The 19,895-nt window shown below is 47.1% G+C and overlaps 1 protein-coding gene across 2 annotated transcripts in view; it reads right to left on the bottom strand.

The window, feature by feature from the left end:
- The window catches only part of gpsm1b (G protein signaling modulator 1b), a 213,297-nt gene extending 210,958 nt beyond the window's left edge, over positions 1 to 2,339 (bottom strand). Inside the window, exon 1 of one of the 2 annotated variants that reach the window (XM_039762646.1) lies at positions 2,141 to 2,339. In XM_039762646.1, the coding sequence (XP_039618580.1) occupies positions 2,141 to 2,199 (59 nt within the window). In that variant the 5' untranslated portion in view covers positions 2,200 to 2,339. The remainder of the gene's footprint in view (positions 1 to 2,140) is intronic. The other variant, XM_039762645.1, reaches the window with a different exon arrangement.
- Between the last annotated feature and the right edge of the window lie 17,556 nt (positions 2,340 to 19,895).

Genomic DNA, 19,895 nt, shown 5'->3' with positions numbered 1-19,895 from the left:
AACATGGCCTTCTCATAACTTCATTTTAGTTTAATCCTGATGCTCTGCACATTCAATTAATTATCATTACTATTCATGGTGGCTCCATATTCCATACTAACCCCTACTCTCTCTTCTGTTTCTTTTTCCGGTTTTCTGTACCACCTGATCAAAGCACCGTGATGTCCCTCCATTGATGGATTAAAGGCCAGAAGTCCACATGACCGTCATCATCGAGTCCTTCCATGAGAACCCTGAATACAATGAGGACTGATCATTGATGTTAGCTAGAATGCCTACAGGGGGCTGGGTGGTCTCATGGCCTCGGTACCCCTGCAGATTTTTTTTTTTTCTCCAGCCGTCTGGAGGTTTGTTTTTTTTTTTTTCCTGTCCTCCCTGGCCATCGGACCTTACTTTTATTCTATGTTAATTAGTGTTCTCCGATTTTAATTCTTACTTTGCCTTTTTTCATGTAAAGTACTTTGAGCTACATAATTTGTATGAAAATGTGCTATATAAATAAATGTTGTCCCTCATGTGCCATGTAATCGTTAGACAACATGGGTTCAACTTCCAACAGTATGGCTATATGGAGTCACTCTGACTTGTTATTTGCACTTGACTGAACTCCTAATAAGTCTGAGATGTGGTCACTGTTGTGCCATGTTACATTGGCTCATAGCGAGTCCATAGTGGGGTCACTGTTGTGCCAGGTAGCTATTATACAGAAACAAATGTAGTTATGGGGGTCACTGCTACACAATATCAGCATTTGACAGGAGGCATTAAATTTCTAAAATGTTTTGAGGTGTGATCAGAGCTCTGCCAAGTTAGATTGGTCCAAAGCGAGTCAATAATGTATTTGTGTGGTATGGTGTCACTGGGCAGCACAGGTTCAGTTTCCAGCAGTGTGTTTAAGGGAGAGCCGTGTTAACACTTGATGGAAGTCTCTTGATTTCTAATAGAAGTGGAGGTATGGACACTGACTGCTGTGCACACTCAAGTCTACTGTGAGCCAACCAGCAATGTGGGCAATGCTATGGTGTTACTAGGCAGACAGTATGGTTACACTGGGGTCACCCCTACACAATACTGGCACTTAACTTCAAATAACTCTTAAGTGTGGTCAATGCTGCATGATTGGTTCAAAGTAAATCCATAATTTGGTACCTCCTTTGCTATGTAATAATTAAACAGCATGGGTTCAGCTTCCAACAGGGTGGTTCTAGGGTGTCACCCTGACTTGATATTTGCACCTGACAAAAGTTCTAATATGGTCACAGTTGGCTCAAAGTGAGTCCATGGCGGGGTGTGCCAGGTAACTACTATGCAGCAACAAATGTAGTTATGTGGGTCACCGCTGCACAATATCAGCACTTGACAGGGGACACTAAATTTTTAGAATGTCCGAGGTGTGGTCAGTGCTCTGCCAAGTTAGAGTGGCTCAAGATGAGTCCAAACTGTGCTTTCTGCTGTGCCATGCAATCACTGGGGCAGCAGGGGTTCAAGCTGTGACAGCGTGCTCATGGGGTGTGTCTCTTTCCCAGTGTCTTAGCACTTGTGGGAAGTCTCTCAGTCTCTTAATGATGATGAGGTGTGGTCGCTGCTCTATCATGTTAGCTCTGGTCAGAAGGGGAAAAGAAGGAGGAGGAGGAGGAGGATGGCAGTCATCGCCTCTCTGAAGTAAACAGGAGCAACCAAGCCCCTGAACTGTCACAGTCAGCTTTGCCACAAGTTAATATGTGCCGTTCACCCTTGAGACCCCTGTGACCATGGGGGACCGAACATCCAGCAACAGGTACAGAATGACAGTTCACTTCGTGTAACTCGCACTTAAACAGCTCCTTCGTTTTCTTTTTTTTTACACTTCACGCTCTTAACAGTTCAATCAGGGGTCAAGCACTTTACTGCCCTCATTGTAACTCACCGCCTGTAGCTGCGCCAAAAAGACAGCCGTCCCCTGCTTGCCAAAATAACGTTTGAGCCCCGTTTTGCTAAACAAGCACGCTTAATTACAAGTTCCTCCTTCAGGGTGGAAATACAAACAAACTCGGTAGTCCAAGCAGCCGCTACTGAAATGGACAGACAGCACGCTGCCTAACTGTTCCCGGTAGCCTACACCCCCCCTCCACCTCTACTGTCGACAGACCCTCGTGCCTACCTTGAATGCAGTCGTTTGCATGTGGGATCCGGGTCTGCACCATTCGCAGACAAAGCCATGAGCCGCTGAGAGTTGCCCCTTCTATGAGCCTGTCGTGTCGCTGCTTCCTCCTCCTCCTCCTCCACTTTCTTTCAGTAGATCGGCGCTGATGGCAGCTGCCGAGGAAGTGATGTATTCTGCAAATAAACCATACGGGCAGAGCCCGCCTAAAGCTGTGACGTCAGCACGGGGCGTGAAGGAGGCGGGACTAAGGAGGAGCCAAGCGGGAGCGGCACGTTCTACTGAAGACTGCGTCCTGATTGGTTCTTCTGGCAGGCAGCTTGCTGCTGCTGGGAAAGAAAGAAAGAAAGAAAGAAAGAAAGAAAGAAAGAAAGAAAGAAAGAAAGAACTTTATTAATTAATACTCAACATGTCATTTACAATAGCAAAAGTAAAGTAAACAAAGAAAAACCCAATTCACCCCAAACAAACAACACTTATTTCATATCTCTCTATTATATAAAAATCTTCGGATAAGACGAGACTTTTTCATAGAGACATGTTCACATCCCCCTATAGTGTTAAAAACTTAAAAACTGTGCAAAGCGCAGGGAATTTTAGTTTTTCAAGTGAAGTGAGCAGGGGGCAAAGCCCCCCGAGTAGAAAAATAAAGAGACAGTAGGATTAAAAGGTCCAGGCAGTCTAGTGGGCTGCCCTGTACACTGGGACTGTTAGTGCTGTGTAGAGTGGAGGCAGACCCTTTGTGTTTTTCCCAGTTGATTCTGGGGTCCGTCAGTGGTGTGTTCTTCTCCTACTCTGTTCAATGCTTGCATGGCCTAAGTGTTGGGCAGGGTCAGGGGGTCCAGTGGCTGTGGGGCATCTGTTGGTGAAGAAAGATTCACGGATCTTGACGATGCTGTGATCTTTGCAAAGTCAATGGAGGCTCTCGGGAGACTCAGCGAGGAGTTTGAGTGTCTGAGCTTGCGAGGGTCCTGATAAAAACCAAAGATCCAGGCCTTTAATGATCTCTTAGGCCATCAGCAGTGTGTCTGTCTGCGGAGAGAGTGTCGACCTCGTCATCAAGAGGTTTACTTACCTCAGCAGTGACATTCATGTGACTTTAGTGACTCTTCCTATGAACTCAGTAAACAGATTGGGAGAGCATGGTGGGTCATGAGGTCGCTGGAAAGGGGTGTGTGGCGCTCCTGATATCTCTGAAAAAGGACGAAGGTCCAAGTCTTTAGAGTCCTGGTGCTTCCTGTTTGTGAGTCATGGACGCTATCCAGAGACCTGAGATGAAGACTGGACTCCTTTGGTGTCTCTTTGGAGAATCCTTGGGTGCCGCTGGTTTGACTTTGTGTTGCTCACGGAGTCCTGAATGAAGCACATGACCTGCATTGTGAGGGAGTGTCAGTTACAGCACTACGGCCATGTGGTGCGATTATCCAGGGGTGATCCGGCTCATTGTTGAATGGCAGGACCAGGCCAAGGGGACGCCCATGTAACACCTGGCTGCGGCAGATAGAGGGTCATTTTTGGATGGTGGGACTGGAGCGGGTGTCTGCCTGGTGGGGGTGGCCAGACAGGATCCCAAGCATGTTTCGTCGTGTAGTGGGTGTTGCAATGTGCTGTACCAGTGAATGCTCCGTAATTTTAGTAGACCGCATAAACAGCAGGTCTACATCTGTCTATCTATCTATCTATCTATCTATCTATCTATCTATCTATCTATCTATCTATCTATCTATCTATCTGTCATATAGTGCCTTTCATGTCTATCTATCTATCTATCTATCTATCTATCTATCTATCTACTGGTTATGATTGGTTCTTGTGGCAGGAAGATTGCTAATGCTGGGAAAGAAAGAAAGAAAGAAAGAAAGAAAGAAAGAAAGAAAGAAGAGTGTGAAGGAAAGGAAGGAGCCGTTAGATAGCAAAGGCACCTTCTCAACTAAGACCTACTTAAATCTAACATTGAGTCTCTGAGCGCCACTGCTGGCCTGAATACGGACACAGAAAGGCATCACAATATAAAGTCTTTGAATGACGTTTATACGTGTGAAGAAGTCAATAACCTTCAAAAAGTAACAGGGACAACTAAGGAGGTACTTGGAAATTGTAGAGGGAGAAGAGTTGCTTGGATTAAATAGGCTGCAATCTAACAAATCACTGCATAATCTACTTTGTACAGAAATGTACAGTTACCTGCAAAAGTTTGGGCAACCTTGAACAGTCTGTTACTGACCTGACCACCAGGCAAGCCTTGCCCACCACCTCCCGACTCCAACTCCCCAAATGAGTTGCGACGGCCTCTTTTATCCTGGACCCAGGAGTACATCTGGCGCTAGTACATTGTCTGAAGTGGTACGGATTCTCCCTCTCTAAGGCTCCCCCTGGTGGTGGTGGTACCCATGGAATCCTGCAGGGCTGTCCAATGGGACTACGGTTCCCATTTTGCCCCGCGGGCATGTGCATGGGTGCACCAATCCAGGCAGGCTGAAACCTAGTTACAGTCTTGACAGGTTGTCTCCCCCTGTCCTTCCATTATACTGGAAGGGGTCTTCTGTCCCACTCCACCAGAATACCAGTCCATCCATGTTGGCACATGGTGCCAGCCACCAGGCAGATTCAGGGTACAGGGTTTAATGTGGCGGAGATGCCAAACCATCCATGCCACCCATCACAACTGGTTCAAGCAGAGTCCAGAGTGTGGTCTCTGCCATGCCATGCAATCACTGGGCAGCATGGGTTTCATTTCGAACAGTATGATAACAGAGAGTCACTCCTACATGATACTAGCATATGGCAGGAGACACTTGATTCCGGGACGCCCCAGCAATGGAAGGATGGGGAAGGCAGCTTATCAGGGACACTGCCTCCCCCAGGACGATAGATGGCAGCTTTCCTAGACTGTAGCAGTGCTCCGGATGCCCGCAGGACACTATGGGACTTGGAGTTCGGCAACACAGCCATGCTGGGTACTGTGGGTGCCACCAGGAGATTCTGCAGGGAGACGAGGGAGTCCCTACTGTTTCCATAGCACAGAAGTACTTCCAGGTTCAAGAAACGACAAGTTCTCCATCTGACCCGGAAGTGCTGATGAGTCATGTGGACAGAAAGACTTCCGGGTCAAGGTCTATATAAAGGACTGGTGGAGACCCAACTGGTGGAGTTGGGAGGTTGTAGGACAGAGCTTGCTGGGAGGAGAGATTTGTGTGGATTTCTTATTTATTTACTTCTTGATGGTGGCTGTGGTGCTTCAAAGGCACTTTGAAGAAGGAAAAACGATTAAAAGAGCTTTTCCGTGCTTTGATCCTGTGTCTGTTGGGCTGAACGGGGCGACCGCGACCCCTGGCGCTCACACATGTTTGAGATGCAGCCACTTCACTAACCATGTTAGACTGGTTTAAAGTGTGGTCACTGCTGTGCCAGGCAATCATTAGTTGGCATGAGTTTCCTTTCTAATTTGTTTTTCCGAATTCCAAATCTCACTACTGACACAATGTGACCACGAGCAACTCGTTTCACCTTCCTGTGCCACAACAGAAAAAAAACAAAATGAGGAGTGTTGTACGGGTGAGGCAATGGTGGTGGTCGGCAGTTGGTGACCATGTCTGTGACCCTAAGGCATGTCATAAATGAGAACGTCTTGTGAAAGGCGCTATATGGGCGCCCAACCCGACACAGTCTAACAATGGAGGCACAGGTAAAAAATAAAACAAAAAGATGCATTTTCTTCTGCTGAGGGGGTCACCTCTTCCCCGTGCCCCTCAGCTACAGCACAGTCCCACAAAGCACCATACATCCATCCATCCATCCATTATCTAACACGCTATATCCTAACTACAGGGTCACAGGGGTCTGCTGGAGCCAATCCCAGCCAACACAGGGCACAAGGAAGGAAACAAACCCCGGGCAGGGCGCCAGCCCACCGCAGGGCACACACACTAGGACAATTTAGAATCGCCAATACACCTAACAAGCATGTCTTTGGACCGTGGGTGGAAACCGGCGTACCCGGAGGAAACCCACGCAGACACAGGGAGAACATTCAAACTCCTATCTGTGAGGCATCAGCGCTACCCACTGCGCCACCGTGCTGCCCACAAGCACCATACAAAACAAATCAAAAATATTCTTCTTCCTCCACTACTCCTGGGCAGCTTTGCCCTCTTCCTCCCGACTCTAGCGCCTTGAGTAGTGACTGCTCGCTCCTCTTATAGCCCACCCAGAAGTGCTTCAGGGGTTGATTAACCTAAATTCAGGCTGCACTTCCGGGTGTGGCGGCATCACAGCCCACATGGGCTCAGGAAGCTCCCCTTGGCGGTGGCCACGGAGCATAACAGAGATGAGCTCTTGTGTTCCATGATTGTGGCCCTGATGTAACCCGGGGTGGGGGGGCTGCCACCAAGCATTCCGGGGAATGTAGTGTGCACCCCATGGCTGTCCTCCCGTGTCAAAGGGGCGTCCCGGCCAGGCATGGGACCCGGCTGTCCACCACCGTCTTAACAAAGACGCTACAGGATTGTCTCATATTAATTAGGGGAAAGTGTCTGGGTGGGGACACTGGAAAAACAAGAATACCAGGTTGGCTGCTGTTGAATTAGAAACACAGAGAAGTGTGCACTAGTGACAAAAGTCAAGTCAAAAGTCACTCCTGAATCACCAAGGAGACATTGCAACAACTGCCCCTCCGTCCCTACTCCCTTCGCCTTCGTCAAAGTGGGCACAATAAGAAGAGCAACATGGTGGAAAAACACCTGCCCTCACCCCTCGCAAACAGGTTAGGTTGTGCTCTCCCATGAATGCTATTGGCTGACCTGTGACCCGTGCAGGGTATTCTTTTTTTTTTCTTCCTCATTCCCAACTTCATCCTTTTGCAAAGATAATTGGGAGCGCCACACACACACACACACACACACACACCACTTTCCCTTTCTTTAGAGTCCTGGTGCTCCCTGTTTGCTATCCAGTGACTTGAGATGATGGCTGGATTCCTGTGTCTCATCAGAGGGTCCTTGGGTGCCTCAGGTTTGACTTTGTGTTGCTCATGGAGTCCCGAATGAGGCACATGACCTGCATTGTGAGGGAGCGTCAGTTACAGCTCTACAGCCATGTGGCGCGATTACCCGAGGGTCATCAACTTGCAGGACTCTCATTGTTGAGGACCCAAGTGGCTGGACCAGGCCAAGGGGACTCCCACGTAACACCTGGCTGCCACAGATAGAGGGTAATTTCCAGAGGGTGAGACTAGACTGCGTGTCTGCCTGGGGGGTTGCCAACTGGGATTCTGAGCTGCTTCCTCATTTGGTGGGTGCAGCATCATGCTGTACCAGTGCATGCCCCCCCAACCTGACCTAACCTGAATCCAGTGTGCAGAGATAAATAGATACTGAGTAGAAGCTCAGACCTGATTAGCAAGAATAGCTGCACATGGAAAAAAAAAACTGTTTAGGTGACATGTTGCTTTACCTTTTACTGCATGAAGACGTCTGCAGGAGGGAAGTCTTTGGAACAGGTGAGTCAGTTACGGCACTACGACCATGTGGCGCCATTCCCCAAGGGTGATCCTCATTGTTGAGGACCCGAGTGGCTGGACCAGGCGAAAGAGATACCTACGTAACACCTGGCTGCGGCATTTCCAGAGGGTGGGACTGGACTGCGTGTCTGCCTGGGGTTTGCCAACCAGGATCTCAAATTGTTTCATTGTGTGGTGGGTGTGGCAACGAGCTGTACCGGGTGCAGGCTGTCCAACCTGACCTGACCTCGCTCCCACTAAGTACGAAGTGTGAACACGTGTTTGTGTGTTGCATCAGAATAAAAGGATTGTATCCCCAAAACATCTTCTGTATCTAAATTAAATCTGGAAAACCCATCGCTGCCACCTCACCTAGCTAACTTCTGCCCCTTGCGTGAGATAGGTGGCATATCTTGCTCCTGCTTTTCCGTTACCATTCACTCTTCAGCTTGCAGCTTATAGGCCTTTTGGGAGACCACACACAAAACACAAGACACATAACAAGGGCATTGATAAACAGATGATATCAAAGACAAAGAAAAGTGCAAATAAGCATTGTGACCACTAGGAGGTGTTGCAGCACCCAAAATCCCAAATGCAAGTCCCGGTATAATAAAAAGATTTATTCTCACTAACACCTTACACAAAGGTTCCAAAAGTGGCAGAAATGGAACACAACTCTTCTCTTTCTTTCTTTGATCCCTTTACTCATCCCCATTTCACTTTCTTTCTTTCTTTGTTTGATGCCATTACTCCTCCTCATTTAATTTTCTTTCTTTCTTTCTTTCTTTCTTTCTTTCTTTCTTTCTTTAATCTCTTTACTCATCCCCATTTCATTTCATTTTCTTTCTTTCTTTCTTTACTCATCCCCATTTAATTTTCTTTCTTTCCTTCTTTGATCCCTTTACTCATCCCCATTTAATTTTCTTTCTTTCTTTCTTTCTTCCTTTGATCCCTTTACTCTTCCCTCCATTCTTTCTTTCTCTTTCTTTTTGTGCTCCCTTTAGTCTTCCATCCATTCACTTCTTACTTTTTTTCTTTCTTTGATCCCTTTACTCATCCCCATTTCATTTTCTTTCTTTCTTTCTTTCTTCTCCATACTTCCCAGGTGAGCTTTTTCCATCCTCCATACTGAGTCCAACTCACCTGGATGAAGACAAATGGCTTCTTTTATCTCAGATCCCAGGAGTACTTCCAGTGCATGAGCATAGCCTTATGGAAGCAATCAGAAGTCCCATAAAATTAGGGAGAATAACTCCCTGCTGCACTCCTTGGTAGCCTAAACCACAGACCCCAGCAGGACTGCCTCAGTGGACTTCAGTTCCCAGCATTCCCTGTGGGTATCTGAATGGGTATACAAGCCCAGGTAAGCTGCCATCTAGCAGGTCAGGGAGCATACAGCTTTGAAATGGGACCCCCGATCTCTCCATTATATTGGCCTCCCGACCGGTTAAGGGAATGGGGCCAATCCTGGCTGGGGACTCCAGCCCATGTGTGCTGTCCTTTACAACATAAATAAAACTATCCATCCATCCATTATCCAACCCACTATATTCTAACTACAGGGTCACAGGGGTCTGCTGGAGCCAATCCCAGCCAACACAGGGTGCAAGGCAGGAAACAAACCCCAGGCAGGGCACCAGCCCACCGCAGGGCACACACGCACACACACAACCCCCCAAACACACCAAGCACACTCTAGGGATAAATTAGAATCGCAAACGCATCTAACCTGCATGTCTTTGGACTCTGGGAGGAAACCCACGCAGACACAGGGAGAACATGCAAACTCCACACGGGGAAGACCCGGGAAGCGAACCCGGCTGAATCCTGGCTGAACATAGCAGTTAAGGGCGGGGCTTCAGCATTCGTGACCTCCTGTTGAGTTAAAAGGCTGTCAATCAGATCACGTCCTTATCACAGTCTACAGAGAGATGCGTTGCCTTTTGGTGTCAAATTTTGATTATTTCTAAACCCTTTTCAGGTGTTTTATGATGTGACTTTTTGCTACAAATTTAGATCCTGAGATTGTCTTTATCTCAAATGTGAATTTTTGAGTTTTGAGCTTTGGAGTATTGTGACTACATCCCTCTCACAATCTGCCTCTCCAAATCAAGTCATGATTTGGTTTGTTTTGGCCCTTACAGGCAGCCATTTTTTTTTCATCGTTGGGTCTGCTTCCAGTGTTATGAGGGGTGAGGCCTTCGAGGTCGGGACACATGCGTCATCAGCTGGATAAAAAGACAGCTATGAGTGCAAATCCTTATCCAATTTGCTGGGACCAAATCTCTGAAATATTTAAAGTTTATCGTCGTTCTCTTTTCTCGAGTGTACTTTTGGTTTTGACCCTCTTGTTCTCTCGACCACAATTTTGGGCTTTGGTTTCGTTTTTACTTTGTATTATTTGTTTTTTTTACATGCATCTGCTGGTTTTTGCTCAAATGTTTATCTGCTAGTTTTGATGACAGATCATCAAATATAGCACAAAACTGGCCGGCATAGTTTGGGGTCAGGCCACCTTAGGTGAGGCCTTCACTGGCCTGTTCTACGGGTCTTTATGAGGCCTCACACCATTTCACTGTTTTGTGTGCTGCTCCATCACAGCACTGTGTATTTCCCCTTATGATTAATAAAGTATCTATCTATCTATCTATCTATCTATCTATCTATCTATCTATCTATCTATCTATCTATCTATCTATCTATCTATCCTTGACAAGATAGTAGTTCATTGAGGAGGTTGCGTCTCTGTCATGGTCATGGCTGAATTTTGAGGTCTTATTACCTTTTCCTATAGAGGAAGCCATTTTGTGTACCATTGTTAGGGTCGTGTCCCGCGTTTTTAGGGTGAGGTTTTCGGGGTCATGACCTCAAGTTCATCAGCAGATGGGATAAAAGGTTAGTGGTTGCACTGTCTTGGAGGTAAGGAGGAATATCCATCCATCCAAACCACTATATCCTAACTACAGGGTCACAGGGGTCTGCTGAGCCAATCCCAGGGCACAAGGCAGGAAACAAACCCCAGGCAGGCCGCCAGCCCACTGCAGGGCGCGCACACACACACTAACACAGCAGGGACAATTTAGAATCGCCAATCACCTAACCTGCATGTCTTTGGACTGTGGGAGGAAACCCACATAGACAACATACAGACTCCACGCAGGGAGGACCCAGGAAGCGAACCCGGGTCTCCTAACTGCGAGGCGGCAGCGCTACCCACTTCGCCACCATGCCACCCCTAAGGAGGAATATTTCATGCAAAATTAAAGAAATAAATACTATGAAATGCGACAATGAATAAATAAGAACATGAAACGTGAGTCTTCTTCTTCTTCTTTATCGTTTCTCACTTCTGTGGGGGGGTTGATGTGCTTGATGAACCTTCTCCATACAGCTCAGTCCTGCGCCTCCTCCCCAGTCAGACCTCTTTTCCTTCAGATCTTCTTCTACGTTATCCATCCACACCTCCGCTTTAGCCTCCCTCACATTCTCTTCCCCCGGACTTCCATTCCTATCATTCTTTTGACCACATATTCATGGTTTCTCCTCATCGCATCTCTTTTTTCCTGTACTTTCTTAGATTTCTCTCCCACTTTTGTTGTACCTCTGATGGTCCCATTTCTTATTCTGTCCTTCATGGTAACTCCACACACCCATCTCAACATTCTCACTTCTTCTCCTGCACTCCTTTACTGTCCATGTCTCAGCTCCATACATCATTGCTGGTTTTATAACCCTGACCTTTAACCTTCTAATTCTTCAAACACATAACCATCCATCTATTATCCAACCCGCTATATCCCAACTACAGGGTCACGGGGGTCTGCTGAAGCCAATTCCAGCCAACACAGGGCGCAAGGCAGGAAACAAACCCCGGGCAGGGCGCCAGCCCACCGCAGGGCACCCACACACACACACCAAGCATACACCAGGGACAATTTAGAATCGCCAATGCACCTAACCTGCATGTCTTTGGACTGTGGGAGGAAACTGGAGTACCTGGAGGACACAGGGAGAACATGCAAACTCCATGCACATGCACACCTAGTAAATTCTTCCAATTGTTCCATCCACGCAGCTCTGACTCCACTTCATTAGGCCCTTGAGCAAGGAGGCCCTTAACCTGCAATTGCTACCATGATGTTACTCTGCATCCATCCCTGCATGTAGGCCCTCCAATCTGCAAGGAAAAACCTGGGGGTTGGTGGCAGGATTGGCACTCCAGCCACCATACAAAAACCTCCCACTGTTCCACTCCATCTGAACTGGTGTGGTACAGAGGTGTCCCCCATCGCATGGCTGCACTCGGGTCCTGATCTGGGATCATGAGGTGATTTGTCGTGTGGTGGGTGCGGCAATGCGCTGTATCAGTGTGTGCTCCTAACTTCCTCCTCCTTTCATTTCCCAGAACTTTTGATTGATTTTCGTATTTATTTATTTATGTCGTTTTTGCCAGAGGTATTCCTTCAGGTGTGGGAGGCACAAAAGCAGATGGATGGAAAAAAAGGCACATGTTAAACATGCCAACTCCACAAAGAAAATAATTTGATGCTTGAATTGAACCCGAATGGTGGACTTGTCTGGCAGCAGCCCTAAAAAACGTGCCAGTAAAGCAGGGCACGGGCACAATGGCCCAAACCTTCAAACAAAAGGCAAATAAAGACAAACAAGAGCCCAGTAAAGCACTGGCCCCTCCCATCATGGGACTAATTAGCACTGCTAGGCAACAGGTGCTGGTGGGAGGAGCTTGAGAACAACTGCAGGAAGAGGGCCATCTAAGGAGCTTGGATCACAAAGATAAACTCCCTGATTTATTCCAGTGGAACCTTTTCCTCTAGCGTGAACAGTAAGGGGGGGGGTACCAGCACCCCCAAACAACAGACACAACAACACAAACACAAGTCCCGGGTGCGAAGAAATGATTTATTGTACTTTGTTAAATGGTGTGACTCAAACCACCTACACCTGAACACCAGCAAAACCAAAGAGCTGGTGGTGGATTTTAGGAGGCCCAGGCCCCTCATGGACCCTGTGATCATCAGAGGTGAGAGTGCAGAGGGTACGGACCTATAAATACCTGGGAGTGCAGCTGAATGATAAACTGGACTGGACTGCCAATACTGATGATCTGTGCAAGAGAGGTCAGAGCTGACTATACTTCATTAGAAGGCTGACATCCTTCAGCATCTGCAATAAGACGCTGCAGATGTTCAACCAGACAGTTGTGGCGAGCGCCCTCTTCTACGCGGTGGTGTGCTGGGAGGCAGCATAAAGAAGATGGACGCCTCATGACTGGACAAACTGGTGAGGAAGGCAGGCTCTATTGTAGGGACGGAGCTGGACAGTTTGACATCCGTGGCAGAGCGACGGGCTGAGCAGACTCCTGTCAATCATGGAGAATCCACTGCATCCACTGAACAGGATCATCTCCAGACAGAGGAGCAGCTTCAGCGACAGACTGCTGTCACCTTCCTGCTCCACTGACAGACTGAGGAGACCCCACACTATTTATGACTATTGTGACAGATAAAGGGCGCTATCATCCTCTTGAACCTTCGGAGATAATACATCAGACACCAGGTAAAAGTCCAAAATAATGACTTTTTATTAATACAAAGTGCACAAAGCACCCTCCTCTCCACAATACTCATAAATACACTACAATCACCAATAAACAATAATACACCACTCCCAGACATGTTGCCACCCTTCCACCCAGCTCAGTCTTTTATAGTCCCTGACCCGGAAGTGTTTCCCATCCTTCAGTCCATGTGACTCCTTATCACTTCCGGATCAGATAAAAAGTCCTATTCTTCATCCCGGAAGTACATCACTTCCGCTGTCACTTTGACTAAGACGTACTTCCAGGTTATAGGGCACAAACGACTCTCTGGGTCTCCCTGCAGCACCCTCTGTTGGCCCCTGTGGTATCCAGCAGGGCTGTAAAGGAAAACTCCATCATCCATGATTCCCTGCTGGTATACTGGGCACCTCCATGCTGCAGGAAGAGCTCCATCTGGTGGCCTGGGGGTATTGGCCGGCATTGTTATCATACTTTAATTTAATATTGTTTTTTATCAGTATGGTGCTGCTGGAGTATGGGAAATTCCCCTTGGGATTAATTAAATATCTATCTATCTGTTATATAGTGACTTTCCTATCTATCTATCTATCTATCTATCTATCTATCTATCTATCTATCTATCTATCTATCTATCTATCTATCTATCTGTTGTGAAACAGGATGGCCCGGACACACACAGGCGGACGCCGTTTTAATCAATACGTTTATTTACAAATTTACAAAGTGCACCGCCACCAAACCCCAAGTTCCCCAAAGTCAATAAGCACAGTCTTCTCCACACAAACACTCGGGCCTCTCCTCGCCTCCTCTGCCATGACCTTGTCCTCCTCCTCACCCGACTCCAGCCTCGAATGAAGGGAGACGACCCCTTTTATGTTATCCCGGATGAGCTCCAGGTGTTTCCCGGCATTCCTCCCTGGACACGCCCCCGTGTGGCGGAAGTGCCGGCTGTTCTCCCGGAAGCTCTCTGGGTGTCCCTTCTCCTCTTCCCCTCAGCAATTCCTGGTGTGGCGGAAGTGCTGAGGTCCAGGGTCCCCAAGGCATTGGGCGCCCCCTGGCGGTAACCATGGGTCCCTACAGGGTTGGGCTTCCAAGCCTTCTACCCATGGCCCCCAAAGCAACCAGGATGGCGGCCCCCACGTGATCCAGGGTGGGTGTAGACCCTCTTCCGGTCCCTCAAGGCGTCCTGGCCGGGTCGTTGCCACTGGATTCCCTGACACTATCTATCTATCTATCTATCTATCTATCTATCTATCTATCTATCTATCTATCTATCTATCTATCTGTTTGTCTGTCTGTCTGACTGTCTGTCTGTCTGTCTGTCTGTACAAATACCACTATCATACAGGTTCCTCTGTTAAATACAAAAAAGCCTTCTCTTCTTTCCTTGTCTCTCTCCACTCCTCCTCAATGATCTTCGTCCACTTGCCCCCTGACTCCGACACTATATGGCAGTCCCTCTGGGTGGCAGTGGTGCCTCAGATTCCCGCAGGGCTCCATGGGAGATGGAGTCCTTTGCAATCCTGTTGGGATCTATGGATGCTGCCAGGGGGTGCTGCAGTGGTTCCTGAGCCCGTGTGGGCAGTTCTTACGCCACACCCAGAAGTGCAGCCGGAAATAGGTCAACAAACACCTGGAGCACTTCCAGGTGGGCTACAAAAGGAGCCATCAGCCACCACTCCGAGAGCCAGAGTTGGGTCGACGGAGACAAAGCTTGCTGGAGAGGAATGGAGGAGATAAAGAAAGACGAAAAAGTATTGTTGTGTTTTGGTGCTCGTGTTGTGTCTGTGAGAACGGGGAAGGCGTTGCCCACTGGCAACGAAAAATAAAACATTTACTGCGTGCCTGTCTGTGTCGGGTTAGGCATTGATATAGCGCCTTTGTCATATAAGTTTCTTTTATCTATGACCTAAGAGTACTAGTTCCCGAAAGCAGGGATCACAAACCCCCACAGCACCCTATGGCAGTTCATCCAGAACCCAACAAGGATGCCTAAGAAAGATGTCTTGTGAAGAACCAAAATGGACAGTTGTTATATGCGCAGAATTTTCCAAGGGTGCTGGCTCAACTCAAAGGTATAAGAAGAACCAGAATCTAATAGAATAGACTTTTATTTTACATACGTAATTTGGGTGTAAACCAACGAACCAACCAGAGACAATGTATGCATTGATTGACACCGTATGTAAATTCAGTCATTTATAAAATGACCCTCTATGCTTGGATTCTCCAACCAGGCTGTAACAGACTGCTTTAGAAGAAACCTTCCTCTATGGCAGATGGCCGAGGAGTAATTTAAAGATGCAATGAACAGCCCTTCTCCTTCCTGATTACAGACTTGTCCTGTTGGAGGATGTTCCTTTCTTTAATAAGACTAGGGGGCCTTGCGAGCCCATCCCGGCGAGCTTCTCTGCTGCTCGCGTTGTGAAGGGAGTGGCTGAACGCACGCTTTGGAGATGTGGACAGATCACCTGCTTGCTTACTGCTCCTCCTGCTATGCTGCGTGTTCTACTTCTTAAAGCCTGTACAGCAGCCGTCCTCGCTTCGCTCACTTACCTGCCCCCCCCAGCTCATCACCCACCCACCAAACCTCCCCCCCAGGGGCGCTAAGTGCTTGCCAGTTCACGTCTCTGCCGCTCGTGTTGTGAAGGGGGGGAGGCTGAATGCACGCTAAGGAGATGCGGTCGGATCAGCTGCTGTCTTTCTTCTGCTGCTGCTGGCGAGCTGTGTATTCTGCTTGTCTCATTATCGTTGATCATTTCAAAGCCTGTACAGCAGCTCTCCTTTGGTCTCACAGCTTTGTCTTGCGGGACGTTAAAGTGTCTCTCATGGGACATCCGGGCTGATTATTACAGTGATCCCTCCTCGAAGGTAAAAATCTGCAAAGTAAAAACCATATGGGGCGGCACGATGGCGCAGTGGTAGCACTGCTGCCTCGCAGTTAGGAGACCACTTCCCTGGCCCTCCCTGTGTGGAGTTTGCATGTTTGCCTCGTGTCTGCGTGGGTTTCCTCCCACAGTCCAATGCAGGTGAGGTTCATTGGCGATCCTAAATTGGCCCTAGTATATGCTTGGCGTGTGTCCTGTGGTGGGTTGGCGCCTTGCCCGGGATTGGTTCCTGCCTTGAGCCCTGTGTTGGTTGGGATTGGCTCCAACAGACCCCCGTGACCCTGCGTTGAGATTTAGCGGGTTGGAAAATGGATCGATGGAAAAACCATATGTTCATATGGTTATTTTTATATATTTTAAGCCCTTATAAACTCTCCCACACTCTTATAAACATTTCCCACACAGATATACAACATAAACCCTTTGTATTCTCTTAGATATTAGATAAGATTCATTTAAATTATGTATGTAAACACGATGTTTATACACAGTAAAACCTAAATGTTATTTTAAAGATATCGAGCGTCTCCGATATCATATATGTTACAGCCATTACGATAGGCCACCAGCAATAAATACGTACAATGCAAGAAAAATTATATAAAATGTGTGTACAGTTACACTAAACGTACGTACATATACTAAGTATGTAGAAAATTAATTATGGTTACTCACCAACAATGACATGACGACTTGTCTGATAACGATGAGTTTAATTTTAACAAAGGAGAACATTGCAGCTCTTCTAAAGGAGCCTCTTCAGTCGACTGTGTAGCACCGCCGTTGTCATCTGAGCTTTTTCTTCCACTGAGGGCGTACTAGGCAGTGTTTTGCGGGTAAGGAACATCGTGATGGGCAGTTGCTAGCGCTGCTTTTTCATTTGTGTAAGGAGGTTTTTATACACTTCTGTGGCGTCGTCAAGAGCATTTCTAAATTGCAAAGAACAAATCATTTGCGGGTCCCGTTCTTCAACCGATGTCTGGAGATCTTTTGCCACTCGTAGAATGGTTGCGAGACGCTCGAGAGTTAGGCCGCCGTCGTCTTCCTGTGCTGGGTCCTCTTGTTCCTTATCTTCCTCACTCGCTGACTTGGTCATCTCGCCCAAATCTTCGTCGATCAGCGTCTCGGAGTGGGCATCGAGCAGCTCATTGACGAAACTTAACTCTTTACACAGCGAAATACGTTGATGCTGAGTGAGCGAGACGAGACTTTCTGGTTAACGCAATGTGGAATTGAATTCTGCGCTCCGTCGCTGAGCCAATCAGCACCCAGGAACTTAACTGCGTGCTCTGATTGGGTAGCTTCTCAGCCATCCGCCAATAGCGTCCCTTGTATGAAATCAACTGGGCAAACCAATTGAGGAAGTAAATACCAGAAGTAAAAAGACCCATTGTCCACAGATAACCCGCGAAACAGCGAAAAATCCATGATATATATTTAAATATGCTTACATATAAAATCTGCGATAGAGTGAAGCCGCGAAAGTCGAAGAGTGATATAGTGAGGGATTACTGTACTTACCTTATTTTCTGAATCTATACTAATAAAAGGCAAAGCCCTGACAGACTGACTCACTCATCACTAATTCTCCAACTTCCCGTGTAGGTAGAAGGCTGAAATTTGTCAGGCTCATTCCTTACAGCTTACTTACAAAAGTTAAGCAGGTTTCATTTCGAAATTCTACGCGTAAAAGTCATAACGGTCGACAATGTTTGCCATGTTGAACTTTCTTATTTATGGCCCCATCTTCACGAAATTTGGTAGGCGGCTTCCCTGTGCTAACCAAAACCAATGTACTTATTTCGGTGATATGACGCCACTGTCGGCCGCCATATTGAACTTTCCAGCGTCACTAATTCTCCAACTTCCCGTGTAGGTAGAAGGCTGAAATTTGGCAGGCTCATTCCTTACAAAAGTTAGGCAGGTTTCATTTCGAAATTCTACACGTAACGGTCATAACTGGGGCCTACTTCTGTCCATATACAGTAATAGCCTGTAGTTCGGTGGCTGTGTGAGGCGGAGTTGCGTCTTGCATCATCACACCTCCCACGTAATTGAGTGCCTGCCCATATAAGGTAAATATTCGCGGGTGAAGGACTGTGCTTAGCATATTCATAAGTGCAGCTGCTAAAATTAAATGTAGCCGTGGACATCGCAAGATCGCACAAGATATTCGCGAAATACAAGTTTAATGAGAAGACGCAGGGTATAAAGCCTCGATGCTAAAGACCTGGCGAAGTCACGCCTTCTCTGCTGGCCTAAAAAAATATCTGAATCACAAACTGATGTTAATTATATTTTGTCCATGCATACTTCTTAAATAATTCCAAATAGTCTGTCCGCCTCCTTTCATAGCTTTTCCGATGGTTGTGCTGCTTCCAGACATGTATTTTCATATTAAAGCATTTGACCAATCACATTTCAGCCATCATTTGTTGCCAGGCAGAGAGGCTTTCACAATTCATTGTGTAGGCACTCTAACACAGAATAAATGTCGATTAACCTGTTGCTTCAACCAATCAGATTTTGAATTGGTGTCAGTCGGGCCCTCTAGCGGCAACGTCACGACCCATTGATTGGATAGAAGCCGATATGAGGAACTCTACGAGGCCACTGAACGCACCGCAGGTGCTCCGAGCGAAAGATCGTCGCGCGCACTACGGCCAACTCCATGGCAGGATTCTGGACAATATTATTTGCCAGACACAGACCAGATTTCAAGACCACGAAAACCTGATGTTTTTCACGCTCCTTGACCCCCAGAGGTTTTGGGAATACAAGAAACATTTCCCGCATGCAGCCTTCTCCAGTTTAACACAAGAGCCACAGAGCAGTTTTTGATCTGTCTCGGCTAAAAACAGAACTGACTGTAATGTATGCCATGGATGATTTTGCAGGTAGATCTCCTTGACTTCCTTCATCAGAAAAATCTGAATGAGAGCACGGGGCAGCTGTTCACACTGGTAAATTTGGCGGTGAGCATTCCCGTGTCCACTGCTTCTGTCGAGCGGACATTTTCAGCCCTAAAGCGAATTCAAACTTATGCCAGAAATACGACAGGGCGGGTTCGACTTTCAGCATTAGCTTCGATGGCGATAGAAAGGGACTTTTTGATGGAACTGCCCGTACGACAGAGTAATTAAACTGTTTTTGAGGAAAGAGAGGAGGATGGATTTTGTTTACAAATAATCCGAATTTTTGGTGAGTAAAATGTTGCGATTTTCCTAAATAATATTGCAAGTTTATGAGTTATTATTGATGTTTTTTATGTGTGTCGCGGCTGTAGCTGCAGTAGAAAGGAACTTGTTCACCCCTGGTTTGTCTATTCAGTAAAGGCATTGATTGTGGCTACAGAGTTATGCAGCGGCTCTTTATATTGTATTTCTGCATATTAAGATGGTTTTTCTAGTTTTTGAGGGGCGGGTTGATTCAGACAGAGCACTACTGAAGGCCTAGGTGTGAGATGCACGGTCCGCCACTGGACCAGATGATACGTAAATTTGATGGACATTACAACCCGAAAATAAACGAAACTGCAGAGAGGTTCAAGATTATACTTCTCCCAGTGCGTCTCTCTAAACCCTCCGTGCGGGAACATTATCATAAGGCTTAACAATCCTATTGTTACACCTTCTGCGTGCACCCAACCGTCCTTATTACGGAGTCTTCCTTGCTTTACCGCTGGCTGCTTCTTTCCACTCACCTTCTTAGCTCTTTATTTGAACAGTTTTCCTTCTCACTTTTCTGCTCCTTCGCTGTCTTCTCCCTTTTCGTTCAAAATACGCA

This window comes from Polypterus senegalus, chromosome 9 (genome assembly GCF_016835505.1).
Source record: "Polypterus senegalus isolate Bchr_013 chromosome 9, ASM1683550v1, whole genome shotgun sequence".
Classification (NCBI taxonomy): Eukaryota; Metazoa; Chordata; class Cladistia; order Polypteriformes; family Polypteridae; genus Polypterus; species Polypterus senegalus.
This window is presented reverse-complemented; position numbering and strand designations above follow the sequence as displayed.